This window comes from Anolis sagrei, chromosome 1 (assembly GCF_037176765.1).
Source record: "Anolis sagrei isolate rAnoSag1 chromosome 1, rAnoSag1.mat, whole genome shotgun sequence".
NCBI classification, from domain to species: domain Eukaryota; kingdom Metazoa; phylum Chordata; class Lepidosauria; order Squamata; family Dactyloidae; genus Anolis; species Anolis sagrei.
The window spans coordinates 212,300,609-212,316,960 of NC_090021.1; the positions used below are offsets into that span (position 1 = coordinate 212,300,609).

A 16,352-nucleotide genomic window follows, 5' to 3' on the forward strand; every position below is an offset into this window, starting at 1 on the left:
CACAACAGTAGTACTTAAAGTAGTAGTTTGTGGACCAATACTGGCTTGCAGCATATTTCCAGGACACAAACACATGTAGCCAATGAGTATAAATATAATGGCTTATAACACATTGAAAGTAATTGATAACCCATGAGAAAAATAATTTGATGTATGAGTGCCAAATGTTTGAATGCTTCAACTATAAACTGTGCGTCCTTAGGGTAACCCACAATTTTAACAATAGCTTGCCATAACCTGTAATGCACTTTTGAATAAAGTTCTTCTATCTTCAAGTTGGACTCAGGTCTGCAGCTGGCACAGGTTGGGGGGAACAGAACATCTGAGGAGCTAGATCTATATAAAATGATTGCTTCAATTACAAGCATTTTTCCATTGGCTCTTAACAAAGATGAAATGGCAGCACATACCCTGTTAAGAGCATGTTTTCTCATGTTGCTATAATTCAAATAAAATGTAGCTCAAAGGAACAGTAGTAATGTTAAAGTTCAAAAGACAAGAAGATACACAGATTTCTGTATAAGTAACAACTTTATTGTAACTTGATGTTCTGAAATGCAAAAATATTTTCAGCAACAAGGTACAAAAAGTATTTCACTGTTAACCTCAGGCGGATATAAAAGGCTGGATGGTCTCTGATGCAAGTGTTTTATCATGATAGATAATGCGAGGAACTTTCAGCTAAGACCAGGTTTAAGTTCTTCCAAAGTTTTGATTCTAAAACAGGACTAAAAGAAATAAACCTTTATTCTGACATATCAAAATCCAGATTTTAACCTAAAAGTATGATCAACGCAAACCACAGCAAACACTGACAAAAATAATGAGAATCCATTTCAGGAAAAGTCCATTTGCTGCAAGCAGAAAGCAAGTAAATCAATGCAGTTGTGTTGTAAAACAAACAACTAGCAGTTGACAGGAGTCTTAAGAAAATCCAATCAACCCATCCAATAAAATGGAAACTGGGTGGGGTGGGTCAATTGTTTTAAGTAGCCATATAACCTAAAGCCAAACATCTTCAGCTGCTAACACTAATATTTTCTATGGGAATTTCATAAGGACAATCCTCTTCTATAGAAGGCAGCAATGTGCAGGACATGCATTGTATTGCTATCTCTGAAGTCAACAAGTGCTCATTGCCATTCCATATTTAAATAACGGAAATGGGGAAATTCCTACCAATGCAATTCCTATCCCTTACAAACCCCAATCCTTTAATCTGTCTCATCTTGAGTCCACAGAAATGCCTCCAATCATTTTGGAAGGAAATGAATAAATATTTCGGAGTTGCAGCTTTTGAAGACATCCAGGTTGACGAACACATACTTAATTTAATCGATATTCACAACTTGCTTACGTATCAGTCATATCTGTCTAGCTTTCCAAGGCATTTCCAGAATTAGCCATCTTTTTAATCTTACATTTCAAAAAGGCACTATGCTTTCATACTTCAGCCTGCAGTAAATGGACTGTCAAGATCGGGATGAGTTACTGAAGTTTCCTTCATTGAAAAACACTTATCACATAAGTCATTTAAGTGGAACCTCTGCCACTTTTAACAGCAAACGGAGTCCTATTTGTCCTAAAATAAAATCTTTGTTAAAAACCACACATTATTACACAACACATGCAGGGCGCTTCCTTCGGGGGAAAGTTTGATGGTGATGGCTGATGGGGCAGAATTGGCAAGCCAAACATGGCACTTTGATAACTGTGCTGAAAAATCCTTTAAGCAAGCTGTTGCCTGCCTTTACAAAACGCCTAGCTTTCAGCTAGAAAATACATTTAGAAATAAACTTTTTTTTCTCTTGCATTATTTTGAAATTCATCACCTATTTTTATGGAAACGGGAAATACAATCAGTCTACCTTTACTCAGAGAAAATCCTTCTTGCCAGCTCCTTCTGGACGAGGAAGAACAAGGCAAGTCTTTCACTGCAGAAAAGGGAGCGCATTACAGTGCACCCAATGAACAAAACATTTTTTGTGTTTGTGTCTGGCAGATAACATAGTAAATCAACCATCGTGATGAGTTATTAAACTCATGTAAGGTATGCATTTGCTAATTTCGATAAGTGGATTTCTATGGAGAGTAGATACTCTTACAGCAGTGTTTTGGCCATATTTTTGGTACAAAGCGTGCCGTGAAGCTTCTTTAAAACGTTAAACAAAATGCTTCAGATGTTCCATTTGTTCTCTGTATCTAACAGCAAGCTGAAATGGACAATTACAGTATTAAATATTCAAGTCACTTTGCATATTATAACTGCAAGTTTTTAAGATGCAAGGTTGTTCATTATGATTATTTGTTACACTGCAGCACATGTTTCTCTGTCATTGAGTGGCACATATTCTTACACTTCTGATAAGAACACTACAAGACTATAATTTAGATGAAGAATAATGTCAAATAAGTGTTAACAGATAAGTGGCATCCCTGTACCACTTTGGTTCACTGAATAATGGCCAAGCCCACTGAAATCACCGGGAGTGCAACTATAAAGACCCTTTTAACAGGGCCTAAAATATAGCAGTTCAAAAAGTTCACAGATTTCCATTGGAAGAACAAGTTTAGCCAAAATATGGATGTGTTTCAAGTTCTAGCACTGTGCTGGATTGGGAGCACTCTCCTCTCATCCCCCAATCACACTTTTAGGAATGGTTTACTCAAAATAACAGTGCAGAATAAACCTGCTCCAGAGCTTTCAGCATATCAGTACTTCCTTACTGAAAACAGAAAAGCCACATCCTTTGATAAGGTAATGAAATTTGTAGATAAAATATATGGGTTAGATGGGCCAACTAAAATATTTAGCAACAAATTCAGAGGAATTCCCTTTTCTCACAGATAAATGCAATTCTTCCCACACAACAGATACAGCACATCACCATTTTAAAAACTAAAATTCAATGTAATAGGGTCAAGAGACATTTACAATGTGCACTGCTGCAGACAAAATCCTCCCAATTGTAAACAATGCTAGAAAATATACTGGAAGTGGTGGCATTAAAGCTAAGGTTTTTGTTTTTTTTTAAGAATAAGAAACTGGCCCATTACAAGCAGTTTACAGGTTGTTATATCCTTTTCACATTATGCAGAAGTTCAATACCATCCACGATGCTAGTACAATAACAAATGCTAAAAACAGCAAGTCAGTGCTTACAAATACTGACGTTTCAGACTTCTATTCTTCCTGCTAAGTGTGTGTCTGTGCAACTCCCACTAGTGTGAACAGGCTTGTGCGTACACACACCAAAGGAACATAGGAAAGCCTGCCCTAAGTGTGAAAATAGAATGGATTCTAACATGAACACTTGAGATACTCACTTGGAATCAACACCTCTAAAGTCATGCTTTCCTTGTTTGCAGTAACAAAACTAAATCCCATGTGGCTGTGGGCATCTTAATGTATTTCAAAAAGTTAGGCCACAATTACTGTACCATATTTATCAAAACCAAAATATATATGTACCACACAACATACAAAAGTTACACATTAAAAGTGCATACTGAGAATCCATAATTTGGCCCATTTTTTGAAATTTACATTTGGTCATTCTTATGCGTCCTTGACCTTCCACGTATTCCATTTGAGAAACCACTATTTATTCCCAGCACATTTCACTTATCCTCTCCCCATACTAGTTTTCACTCAGGTTCAGTCCAATGCAAAACACCCATGGATCATAAAGTAAACACAGGCCAAAAGGGTCGCTGTGTGCTCCTTTCAACCCACTCGATGGACCCACTCACACAGTAAGCATTTGCAAATTCTCCCAAAAATACATTTCTGGGTCAAGACATTGCATATATCCCTCACTCACCTGAACCAATGGAAAATAAATTATATTTAGAGTAGTATATTGCCACAGCATGCCTGACAGTACTCTTCAAAGACAGCACTCAAAGCACAGTCCTTGGACTGGAGTGCTTGTGGGCCTTCAGTTCAAGTGCTTCAATGAGAGGCTAGCTGAAACCTTCCAGTTACCACAAGACCAAATGATAATCTTCATTATGAGATTGAGGGAAGAAATGGAGAAAGGAAGAAGGAAGGAAGGAAGGAAGGAAGGAAGGAAGGAAGAGTAGGAAGATCCCTTTCAAGAGCAGTCTTCATTTATCAGCATTACTGCGTTATGGAGCTAGTGCAATCCTACATAGCCGTGTCAAAAAGACGAGGCACAATTTAAGAAGAGAAAACCAAGGAAATCACAAATGAACTAGAGTAGTTGACGTTAAGGCCTTTCAGTGAACTGGAGAGTTATCAGTCTAATTTAAAGCTGATAATTAAACAATATATTATCCATTCTCAAAAGCTTTCAGGTTCTGTTCAGTGAACAAGGGTAACAAATTCGGACAGATGTTTTGTTAAAAAGAACCCCTCCGGACAGGGACGAGGAGTCATTAATTTTCTATAGTTCATGGAAGATTTCATGACTGTTTTAGTCGTTTGCGTGGAATGCCAAACTGTGGACACTGTGCAGACGCAAGAGCTCGGAAGGCCTCGGCTACTAAGTGGGGATGGGAGTGAATCATCGACTTCCAGCCTGCTGTTTCCATTATGTCTGTTGCTTGGCTGTAAAACAGAATAGACATGTAAAAATCAGTTCCTTGTTTAGGAGAGTAACATTGAAATAATTTACATGTCCACGTTGATCCTATTAACTTTGATGTCAGTGTAACCTAAAGAAGGTATGAAATAAAGATGGCCGAAATCACTTGCGTCTCTAACACAATTTTCATTTGGCTGGGGATAAGACCCATTGAACTCAATAAGACTTTTGAGTAAACATATTTAGGACTGTATTGTTTTGGTCTTATTTCCAGGTGTTTTTCAAACAATAATTTGCTATAAAAGAATACAATCCAATTGCTACAATTCTCTGGATAATCTATATCACACTCTCCTTGTTGCACGCTTGAAGCTAATGGTGACTTAAATGGAATTCAAGAACAAAATTAGGATTGGTAGTTCAAACGTTCAAAGAAGCATGTTTGGGAACCAACAACAAATTATGTATTCAGACTGTAGTTTTCTGCTAATTAATGAGTCATGGTTCAAAAGTAATAACAAGCCACTTCTAAACAGACCACCACAAAATTTGTTGTGATATGTGCATGTGAACAACATCAGGACAATGAACAATTGACTGCAGACAACGCTGAAGAGTGAATTGGGTACGTACTTGCTGTTCCAGTTTTTCCCATCTTTACAACCAAGTTGCCTAAGAACACTGCACCTGAGACATAAGAGAGTATCCAGATATTAATATGTTGCAGACTTTCCTTTAAAGGATAAAGAATTTGTTAAAAACAACAAGCTAATTACATGCCTGTTAATAAAGTCTATTGCTTGTGCTTTCAACTGTTCTGCACTGTGCAAATCTGCGAGAATCAGAATCTCTGCAACATTTTCTACTGAGAGGTTACTACACAGAGCTTCCTCACACATGATCTTCAGCCGTTCCAGTGCATACTAACAAGAGAGAGAGAGAGAAAAAAAGAAAGAAAAAGAGAGAAATTGCTCATTGTTTATATTTATTGTTTCCTACTATACTCTGAACAGCACACATTTCTAGTACTTCACAGGAATTCTGAAACTCTTGTCACCCCATATAATCATGCCAACTGTTTTAAACAGAGAGACTATACAGGCAGTCCCCAAGTTACAAACATGCGACTTACACATGACTCATAGTTAAGAGTGGGCGTGAGACAAAAGAAAGTGAGAGAAATATACATTTAGGAAGGGAAATCCACTCCTGAAAGAGTTATTCTCATGGGGAAAAGGTGTCTCAGCTGAAGTTTTGTCACCAATGCTTGTTTCTACAACAAGCCATTTTTTTCCAAATCCAATTATCATAGGGGCAGAAAGAGAGGTGAAATCATCTGAATAGGGACACAAACGGCAAAACAAACACCACAGGGCTGTGAACCCTGCACTATGTTATTCAAAATGACACACACACACATATACACAGTTACACTTAGTGCTATTTGCCATGGGCCACAGATTGGACACATCTGGTCTAAACCATGGATGGAAAAGTTGGGTTGGGAGGGTTGGGAGGATAGGTCAGCTTCCCCCCCCCCCCCCCCCCCCCCCCAAATCAACCAAGGCCATTGCCATTCATCCCATGCTTCCAAAGATTGATGGAAATCTGCTTCCAGGAATGCAAACTGGATTCAAAATAAGCAGAATGTCCCAAGACATCTCATTTTAATGCAACTGGGGAGCTGTACGTAATACATGGGCTCCAGATACCTGCAATAAGCAGATTCAGTACAATTCCTAGATCTTATTTTTTCTCATACATTTCTAGAAAATTTTCATTTTATAATTACATAAAAACTCCAGACTACTATTTTTGGAATAATGTATAAAGCCCTTGTGTGATCAATTTCATAAATAATGAATAAATTACTTACTTTGTCTGCTGCTGCCAACAAACTGTCAGCCATTTTATCAAGGTTTGGAGCTTTTCCCGTATAAATGAATCTCATCATCTCTTTAAAAACTTCAGGGTCTACATCACTTATTTCTACACGATTCTGTTACACAGAATGGGGAGGGAGGGAATATTGTTATGAATTCTGACTTAAATTAGCATGATCCACTTGCACTACATAATTTCTAAGACATCTTGACTATGCAATACCAGTGTTCTGATACAAAATGACTACAAGGGAAATTTGGCTTCCATTATAGTTATTAAGGCCTCTTAACCCAAAACCAATGCTGGCATACTCAAAATCTATTTGAGTACTAAGCAACCCAACTTTGACTCTTGAATATGAGGTGGATTAATTCTGTAAATAGTCATGAATGTTATGGAGAGCACTGAACAATGCCACTTGCTGGAATGAATGAAGTTAAACCTTTAATCATATGCATGCTTACCAGGGAGTGATCTCCACTAACTATAATAGTATCTAATATTGGGTATACATGCTTACTAAGAGTAATATACCCACCCTATCTAATTCTAAAATTTCTTTGTCTTACTCTTACAATACTATTCGGCATGATCTTTCTTTCACTTCCAATTTAAAGGGATCACATTTATGTTTGATTTCAATATAAATTTTAGTGAATTGCCTTTAAGATTTTTTTCAAGACAAATCCTAGAAAAATACAATATTTTCCCCATGACATATGTGGCATCATGATTAAGTTCCTCTGTGAAAACAGAAATATTCTTATTATGAACCAGAAAGACAGCAGCATTTGCTAGGACATGCTGATTTTGGAGATCATATCAAACTATATATAATAACAAAAGAGGGAAAACAGTGAGTCTCTGGTTCATTTCCAATTCATTCCAATTAGCAGGTTAAAGACTCATCTTTAAAAAGTCAGTGTTTCTTTTAATCAAAAAGAATGACTATTTGGAACTATGGGTGCCACTGAATTACAATATGGTTGCCATACAACAGTTGGTTAGACAGGTGTCTTAACGTATTTATTAGAGGTGTGCAATTCGGCCAAAAAGCATGCCCCATCAGGGTCCATTTACAACCTAACCCTTCATTCTGTTTACTGGAAAGTAACTCAAATTGGGAGGGGTGTTGCCCTTTACATTTGGCAAAGATTCGGCCCATTGGCTACAATGGGAAACTTTAAAAGCTCAATCCTCAGTCATTTTAAGGCCTACCTGCATGAAACCTAGCTCAGTTTTAGACCCCATTTATAATTGCAGGCCTGCCAAGTTTCAAAACAATTCACCAATCTACTGTTTTTTAAGAATTATTTTAAGTTTTAACCATATTTTTTTTTAAATAAGAAAAACCGCTAGAGTGTATTCTGGGAATTGTAGTTGAGGGTTGTGTCCATAATCGGCCAATCAGGCTTTCTTTTGGCTGAGAAACACACAGAGAGAAAACTTCAACTCCCATCATGTTCTGAGAGGAACTCAGAGACTTTTCAATGCCCGCCCCATGAAAGTGTTGCTGGGAAAGCTCTCCTGTTTTGCCAAGCTTTTCGGATCCCTCCTACCTAGTCTGTTTTCGAGGATTATATTAAATGGACTACCAAATATTACAAATTGTTTTCGTTCAAACTGATTCAGGCCCAAGCCTAGTATTTATATTATTAATATTTTAAAATGACCTTTCTGCCGTGGCTCTTGTGCAACTTTATCAATAAAAAAACATACAATTCAAAGAAAGGATGCTGCTGCTGAGAATTATCTAGCTTTTATTTAGATTAATAAATTAAATCTCCATACTTTTGCATATCAAGAAGGGCAATTCTGAATAGCTTTTCCTATATTTATGCATGCATAGACAATGCAGCAGGTGCCATTTTAGAGCAGGTGTTCCCTCTTGTGAGAGATGAAGTAGAAATATTGAAATTTATGGCACAGAAGCAGGCAGGCCAGACTGTGCCACATATCAGTCTTATTGTAAACGCAGCTCCTCCTGCGAGAGCATGAAGACAGACTGCCTTCTAATCTGGCACCCTATATAGAGCCAGTTGTTGTATTATAAATGACTATATTTCTTGAAAATTGCCAGTTGTCCAGCAAAAAATTGAGGCATTTTTTATTCCTATGATTTTTAATCATGTAACTTAGCCAATTAATTGACTTCTGAAATCTTAATCTACTCAAAAATACAAGGCCTTATACTGAATAACACAGGAACTGATTGTCAGATAACAACAGGCACTCACCTTTTTGCTTTCCTCCATTTCATGTTCAAACATTGCATTAAAAACAGGAGAACGAGCTGTAGTAAGGGATATAAGCATTAATATCATATACCACAACTGCAGTAATTGGATTCAACACATTATTAAACACAAAAGTAAAAGGTACCTGCAAGAACAGATTTATGAGCTTTGAATTCTTGCCCTCCTACATTAAAACTGCAATCTGTAAATCTTGTTGTCTCCCAGAGATTTCCTAAATCTTCTGATAGTCGACATTCAGGTACTTTTAATGTGTTTGTACTCGACTGTCCTGATATATTCACTGAATCTTGGACCACACTCACCTAGAAAAAGAGATCAAGATCATGTGATAGTAATCATAGTGTCAACAGCTACTAATCTGTACTGATCAGCCCAAAAACAATGAAAAAAAATCAAATATTTCAGACATTACTATATACAATACTGGGAGAAAGTACAAAAGTCACACAAGCTCACATTCATCTGTGTGACTGGCAGAAGTGAAACAGTCTCTACTACAGTAACCATGAAGCAAAGATACAGTCACAGCAGACTTTTCTTTGAACTTTACCTCCAAATAAACACAAAAGCAACAGGCAATATTGCAATTGTAATGTCTTTCATCCTGAGTGGACCTTATGCTAGTTAGCATTTTCAAAACACAATTGACCAAAAAATAGTTGGTACCCTACAAACTATGTGGGGAGAAGTCTAGAATGGATGTTTATATCAACATATTCAGCCCTCTGCTTTTGCATGTTTGCATTTTTACAGATTAATCACAGATTTGAGTAACACAAATCTCTCCACAGACTTCTAGGTCCTCCAGCACAGCTATATGGTCAACTTCCTAAGGAAACTGATCATACTTGTCCTGGAGGATCTAGAGATTACTCTCTTCTGAAGTCCACATTAGGCAGAGACTGCATCTTCAGTGGCAGATGATCTGCTCTATTCCCAGAGTCAATTCTTGGCATCTCGAGGTCATATGAGACTTTTTGTGGGGGCCAAACTGACTTGACTACCACATTTCCAAAATGGAAGGATAAGTAGAATCCAATGCTAAGATACAAATCTGAGGTTTTAGGCATATATGCTGAGGTATTTTTGGATAATGATTCACTTTGAAGGGAGCTGCATTGATTTTCCTAAATCAAATCATCCAAACTACTGCAATGCAAACTATTTCACATGCACTCCTAAACTCCATCCTTATTAAGTATTCCGTTACAAAATTAGTTTGATTTACAACACAAAGTATTTGAATCACGAATATTTTATAGAATAGGAATCCTTCCAGTCCTAGACATGTGATGCATCCACTTACCAACTGAATAATTGCATTCATAACAAATTCATCACACAGTTAATTTAGCCTGTCTATCTAACTAAAATAAGATGCAGTATATTTGCACCATTTAGTCTCAGGGGCCACATTTCAATTATTCTCCCTACACAGCATAATGACACATAATTAAGTTGTAATCTTGCCAAGAAAATTTTGTACACATTTCTTGTAAATACAAAGATCAAAGTAAACTTATTAGCACTTAGAGCGTCTATCATCCCCCTAAGCCCGTAATCAGTCCGTGGCAGCAGTGATAACCTGCCAATGTATATTTAACACTCACAGCACTGGGATCGTAACCTTCTTCACTAGATTCCATTTTTAAGCATCGTAAGCAGTCTTACTGGATTTGACTAAGACAGTTTAGGTTACTGGCATAATTTATAGCGATTTGCATATATTCATCTCTAAGGCTGAAGATCTATTCCACCAGAGAATCTCTACTCATTGGATTTTTGGGTTAATTCAAGTAACTTTCGTGCATCCAATTGCTTGTGAACAGTAAGGGGCACTGCTATTTTGTGATATCATGTTGAGATGGAACTATGCCATAACTATTTATTTGTAAATATCTAAAATTATCAAGGGGCAGTTGGTACAGAAACCTTATCATTAAATAGAAAGTTAAACTGGTCTTAAAGAAAATAATGATGTTCACATACCTGAAATTTTGTTAATATTAGTAGTTGACACTGCAGTCACTAACCAGGGGCATAGAAATTCAGTCCTCCAGTTGCCATTGGTGAATTTAGAAACAAAGACTGTAAATTTCTGGTGTTTTAACTTTGTTATGTGCTTTATTATAACTTATACTGTTGTCTTGTTGTAAGCTGTTCCAAGTCCCTTTGGGAGATGGGACAAGATGTAAACAAAGCTTCATTCATTGAATGAAACTCAATTTCAATGGCAGAAGTACTCTATGGTCAAGATCCAACAGTGTTGTTCTGCTCATAGAAACAGTTCTATCAGCAGAAAGAAAGGAGAGGAGGGATTTTTGTGTGGCTCAAAAGGAGGAAAAAGGAATGTATTTCCATGCATATGTATGCCACACAATAATGTATTTAATCCTTTATTTCCTTGGATACCAAGCATATCTACCATCCAGTTCTTTATTATGATAATCACAGAGTACCAACCAAGAAATCAACTACTATCCAGGATCAGTCCTGGTTAGTACTTAGATGTAAGACTACTAATAAATACCAAATATGGCTAGGCCATATTTCAGAGGAGGGAACTAACAAAATGACCTGAGTATTCCTTGTCTAAGAAAGCTTTATGAAATGAATGGGGTCAACAGGTCAGTAAGTCAAAAGGTGAATTGAAGGCACATTTACACACATCTGTCTTTGAAACATTTCATATCTTGTTATTTTATCAATCACTCCTAAAAGTTAACAGCTGTGAATGGTACACCTATGTCCTTGAAAAACCAGGAGCGATTATGCATAGGTGAACTCAAATCAGGACTGATGTCAAGTAGTTCTGAAACAAGATAGCAATAACTGGACATATCACACAGGCAAGCCTTCACATGCTATATCTTTGTAACTGGCCTGAATGCTACTGAGTACAACAATCTAATTAACTGGAGATGGTGAATTCATATAAGGATAGATCCAATTGATATTATTGTTGTTGTTGTTGTTGTTGTTGTTGTTATTATTTCTATCCCGCTTTTCTCTCTGCAAGAAGACAAAGCGGCTTACAACCTATAAAATCAGACCATTACAGTAAAAAAATCAACACAAGTCTCCATGTAACAATTAGCAAATGACAACATTAAAAAAATTCCCATTCCCCATAACAACAGATATAAAATGGACATAAAACATATTAAACATAGTAATAATAATAGTAATGATAATAATAACAATAATAATATTTTATTTCTAGATTGCCCTCTCTCCCTGAAGGGACTGAGGGCGGTTTACACATACAAAAAGGCATACAATTTAAAAGTCATATAATATCCTATTCCTTTAGGCCGTAAGAAACAAATCAATCACCAGACGTCTGCGATATATAGCTGGAGTATTGCCCACCATTATAGCTGTCCATCTAGTAATCTTCTTTGGGGAAGGCCTGCTTCCAAAGGAAGGTTTCAACCTGCTTCTGAAATGACAGCAGGGAGGGGGCCATCCTCACCGCTCTAGGGAGGGAGTTCCAGAGCTGCGGTGCTCCCACTGAGAAGGCCTTCTCTCTTGTTCCCACCAGCTGCACTTGAGATTGTGGTGGGTCTGAGAGCAGAGCCTCTCCTGATAACCTCAGGGCTTGTAGGAGGAGATGCGGTCCGATAAGTAGGCTGGGCTCAAACTGTTTAGGGCTTTATAGGCTAAAGCCAGCACCTTGAATTACGCCTGGAAACAATCTGGTAGCCAGTGCAGTTGTTTTAGGGGAGGGGTAGTTCTTTCCCTATACCCAGTTCCTATAAGAAATCTGGCAGCTGACCTTTGAACCAGCTGAAGTTTCCAAATGCTCTTCTGGGGCAGCCCCACGTAAAAGATCTGTTTTAGTTGAAATCTATGTTTTATAATTATAATTTAAGCATATGGATCCCTGAAGGTGTAAGTTTGCACATGCTGTGCTCCAATACTTGGGAATCATTTTGGAACAGTCAAGCTAGCATACTTTTAAAATCCAAGCCAGTTTTAAAGCTAACTGGTTGGAGCAGTTCTAGACAGGAGGAAGCCTCTCTTTATGCACTCTCATACCGACCAAAGGAGGTAGACATCAAGAATCATTCAAGTACTCTAGAAACCTTTGTGTTTCTTCAGGATGTGCCAAGCCAATGGGGAATCACTATCATTATTCAGACATTCAAATATGTTACTTCTTTCCAAACTTCTTTCCCACAAGATGAATATCATTTATATTCCAAGACCGCTCCTTAAACTTCCCTTCAACTTACACTAAGTAGCTACATTCCTGCATGGATAACTTATTTATAGAAAATTGATCTTGTATCAGTTACTTGACAGAACCATTAAGCTCAAAGCTTTGATCATAGTATTTTCTTAACACAGAGAGGATAAACAGAACATTTAAAACATCCCTCATTTCTCATTCATAGCCATGGAAACCAATATTCTATTTTTAAAAGTACTGGTTGATTACCTACCTCACAAAACAATGTAAGCTTATCATCTGGTAAAAGACCATTAGCTTCATCAAGTAAAAAGTCTCTTCGAATGAATTTTTTAAAGCCCCAGTCTTTGCCTTGAACAAATCGATATGCTCTTTGGCTTTCTATCAGCAAATAAATAAAACAGCAGATGTTCAATTAAAACAGACACAAAGTTTTGACATAATTACACATACACAATGAAATCCTATAGGCAAATACAATCAAATTTGAGACAGTCAACTGCTATCACTGATGCAAGTTTGCAAGTATTGTTTGTTTTAAAGGACTATCCCAGGTTGTATTTTGAAATGGCTGGCACTGAACAGAAAATTTACTGCCACAATTTCAGTGTCAAATGAAGCCACAGGTAGCAGTGAGACAATCTATATTTTTAGATGAAGCTTGAGAAGGGAAAAGGCATCATTCAGCACACTGGGTTTATGGTGATTTTTAAGGAACGTTTTGCAGAATAATTCTTACTTCAGATCTCTTTATTAGTCAAAACAGCCTTTCTAGAATACTGTTGTCATCAGCTTTTAACACAGCACAAGGGGCTCAAGGCCAAAAAGTCTTCAAGATGCCCAGCATACAAACTAAAGTGTCTGTATCTACCATTAGGACACCCTAGATCTAATGGCAAATGTTTTAGAGACTGAATGCCCAAACCGTGAGGGGGAGGACAGGACGCGGGGAGTGTGGAGGGGGGGGGACACAAGCAAGCGGGGAGGGAGAAGGCAAGCAGGGGGCGGGATGGCGAGCCAGGGTGGCGGGGCAATGGTGGGCAACAGTGCATGTGCCAAGAGAGATGGTGCTGAATGCCCGTTCTGGCACACATTCTATAGGTTCACCACCACTGCCCTAGACACTGGCTACTATACTTAAGAGGTATAGAATTAACACATTTCTCTGGGATTTTCTCTACATCCCAGCCAAAAAAATTGGCCTTTTAGTTATGAGTTTGACTCAGAAGTATAAAAAGGTATACACTTCTGACTTCTACAGGCATATTTTATATGAAAGCTGTGGACCACAGCCTACTGAAGTCAGGAAATCATGAACAAACACTCACATAGCAGAAAAGACTGTACCAAGTGATACAAAATGTTTATATAATTGTTCCCAGTTCTGGAACTCACAGTGCCACCTTCTCCATTAAAATAAAGTACTACTACTAGTAGAGGAGAGGCAGGAAAGAAATAAAATGTATTATTGTTACTGCTATTACTGTTACTACTACTACTATTACTCCTACTAATCAGCTTTTGTCCCAGTGCTGCTTCTCAGAAGCTTCACAAAGACGCAACATTATTACAAAAACACTGTTTTCTTCCACTTGTTGTGTGAGGTTATTTTGAGCTCAAAATGTGTGCTGATTATATTGGTGGAAGGCACTCCAAGTGGCCAGATACTGGTCAAAGGACATTTAATCAACTACCAAGCTTGCAAACTTTGTGTTTTGTCTGTTTGCTTGTTTGCTTTGTTAAAAATGTAATACAAATGTCTGGTTGCTCCTAACACGATAAATAAATATTGGTGGAAGGGGGTCTTGGGCAATAGGTGGATAATGGACTACATTGGAAGTACAGCCAAATGTGACACATGGGCCTTGCAACTGCCATGATTGCGTTACTGACAGAAGAGGATTTCTCTCTATATATCACAGTCATATAAAGTATAAACTAAACTAAGCAGTTCAAGTGGGGAAAGTCAAATAACTTTTCCTTTAAACTGAAAGCTATTGATATTGGACTATTTTCAAATGTACTTACCCATTGCTTTTGTTTCCTCTCTTTTTGCATTCAAGAGAGAAAATTTAAATTTTGCTCTCACTTCACTTTTTGGACAACTAACTAAAAGTAAATATAATGAAAGGTAATCCTTGCTTTCGTCATCTAACCCTTTAGGGTTTACTCTCAGGCACCTAGAATGTAAGAAGCAAGTCTTAGAAAAACTAATAATGCATTCATGAATTCTTAATTTGCCAGAGACTCTTATAAGCAGGCCTAATAGTCTCATGTGTTTTTACTTTTCTAGAATACGATTAACCAGTTTCAATGAGTTGATTTAACAATGCCTCCAATCCATCTTTGTGTCTTCTAAAAGCATATATTTTCCTCTTTAAACTAGCAGTCCCCAAATTTGAGTGACTAGTTTCTGCTGAATTTCCAACTGCTGGCCATGCTTGTTGAAGCTCAAGGATCTGGAGCCCAAGAACATTTCTCATCTGAATTTTGGAAACCATCATTTTCAATAGTATCCACTAATTTTGTCACATTTGTATCCCACTTCAAGAAGCTCAGAACGAATGTGTACATCATTTCATTCTATTAATTATAATGCCACTAAGGTATTTGGAAGTTATTCTGGTATCACAAAATATAGTTTACAACTAAAATAAGATGAAATGCAAAATTATATAATATCAGAAAAACAGAATTATGCCAACCTATCTAGAAGTTATATTAGGTAAAATGGTTATAAGATAATCTGCAGGTCTACAAATCTTGTGACATAAAAGCCAAAGATAACAGTGATAAAGACAATTCCCATAAGATGGGCCACACTGTATATTTGTGGACTAAATGATAATTTGTATCTTGAACTTATGTCTAAGAGTCCTATGCATCAGACAACACTGTTGCATGATATCACAAAACTGTATTTATGACATTTAGCCATACAGGTCCCTAAACTGTAGCTAATAATCTCTGGCAATTTTTGCTGGCTCCATTAGCAAAGACTCTTTCAATCTGAAGAAAATGTACAGTACCATAAATGTGATTTGATCCATGATGAATTGAAATAATTTCTAGAGCTTATGCTTAAAGGAGGGAAAATGGAAATGACTAATACCATCTTACCATTTCATTTTGTCATTTGGCCCTGATGAAAAAGTAGAACTCTTTAAAACTTCACCCATTTCTTCTCGGCAGAAACTGAAGTTATTAATGGTCCACATATAAGAAAATTTTACAACTTTAACCTGAATAAAAGATGCAGACAATCACATAAATTCACCAGGTTCATTTTTCTTCAGCTTAATTTTTTAAAAAGATAGATCAACTACACAGTTTAAGCTGCTTAAATAAAAACACTGTCTAGTAGAATTAAGGAATCAATACAATCTATGCTGGAAAAAACTGTATGAAAATTAATGTTTCAGGATGAGGCTCCATTCGTTCAGCTTCTCCTTCTGGTCCTCCAGC

At 37.1% G+C, this 16,352-nt stretch overlaps 1 protein-coding gene across 2 annotated transcripts in view; it reads right to left on the minus strand.

The window, feature by feature from the left end:
* Window positions 1-512: 512 nt before the first annotated feature.
* Window positions 513-16,352, minus strand: part of SPOPL (speckle type BTB/POZ protein like) — a 39,701-nt gene continuing 23,861 nt past the window's right edge. For both annotated transcript variants that reach the window (XM_060776131.2, XM_060776137.2), the window contains exons 3-11: window positions 16,008-16,129; window positions 14,916-15,067; window positions 13,141-13,268; window positions 8,817-8,994; window positions 8,672-8,727; window positions 6,427-6,549; window positions 5,331-5,473; window positions 5,184-5,237; window positions 513-4,573 (exon numbers count right to left, since the gene is read on the minus strand). In XM_060776131.2, coding sequence (XP_060632114.1) covers window positions 4,429-4,573; window positions 5,184-5,237; window positions 5,331-5,473; window positions 6,427-6,549; window positions 8,672-8,727; window positions 8,817-8,994; window positions 13,141-13,268; window positions 14,916-15,067; window positions 16,008-16,129 — 1,101 coding nt within the window. In that variant the 3' untranslated portion in view covers window positions 513-4,428. The remainder of the gene's footprint in view (window positions 4,574-5,183; window positions 5,238-5,330; window positions 5,474-6,426; window positions 6,550-8,671; window positions 8,728-8,816; window positions 8,995-13,140; window positions 13,269-14,915; window positions 15,068-16,007; window positions 16,130-16,352) is intronic.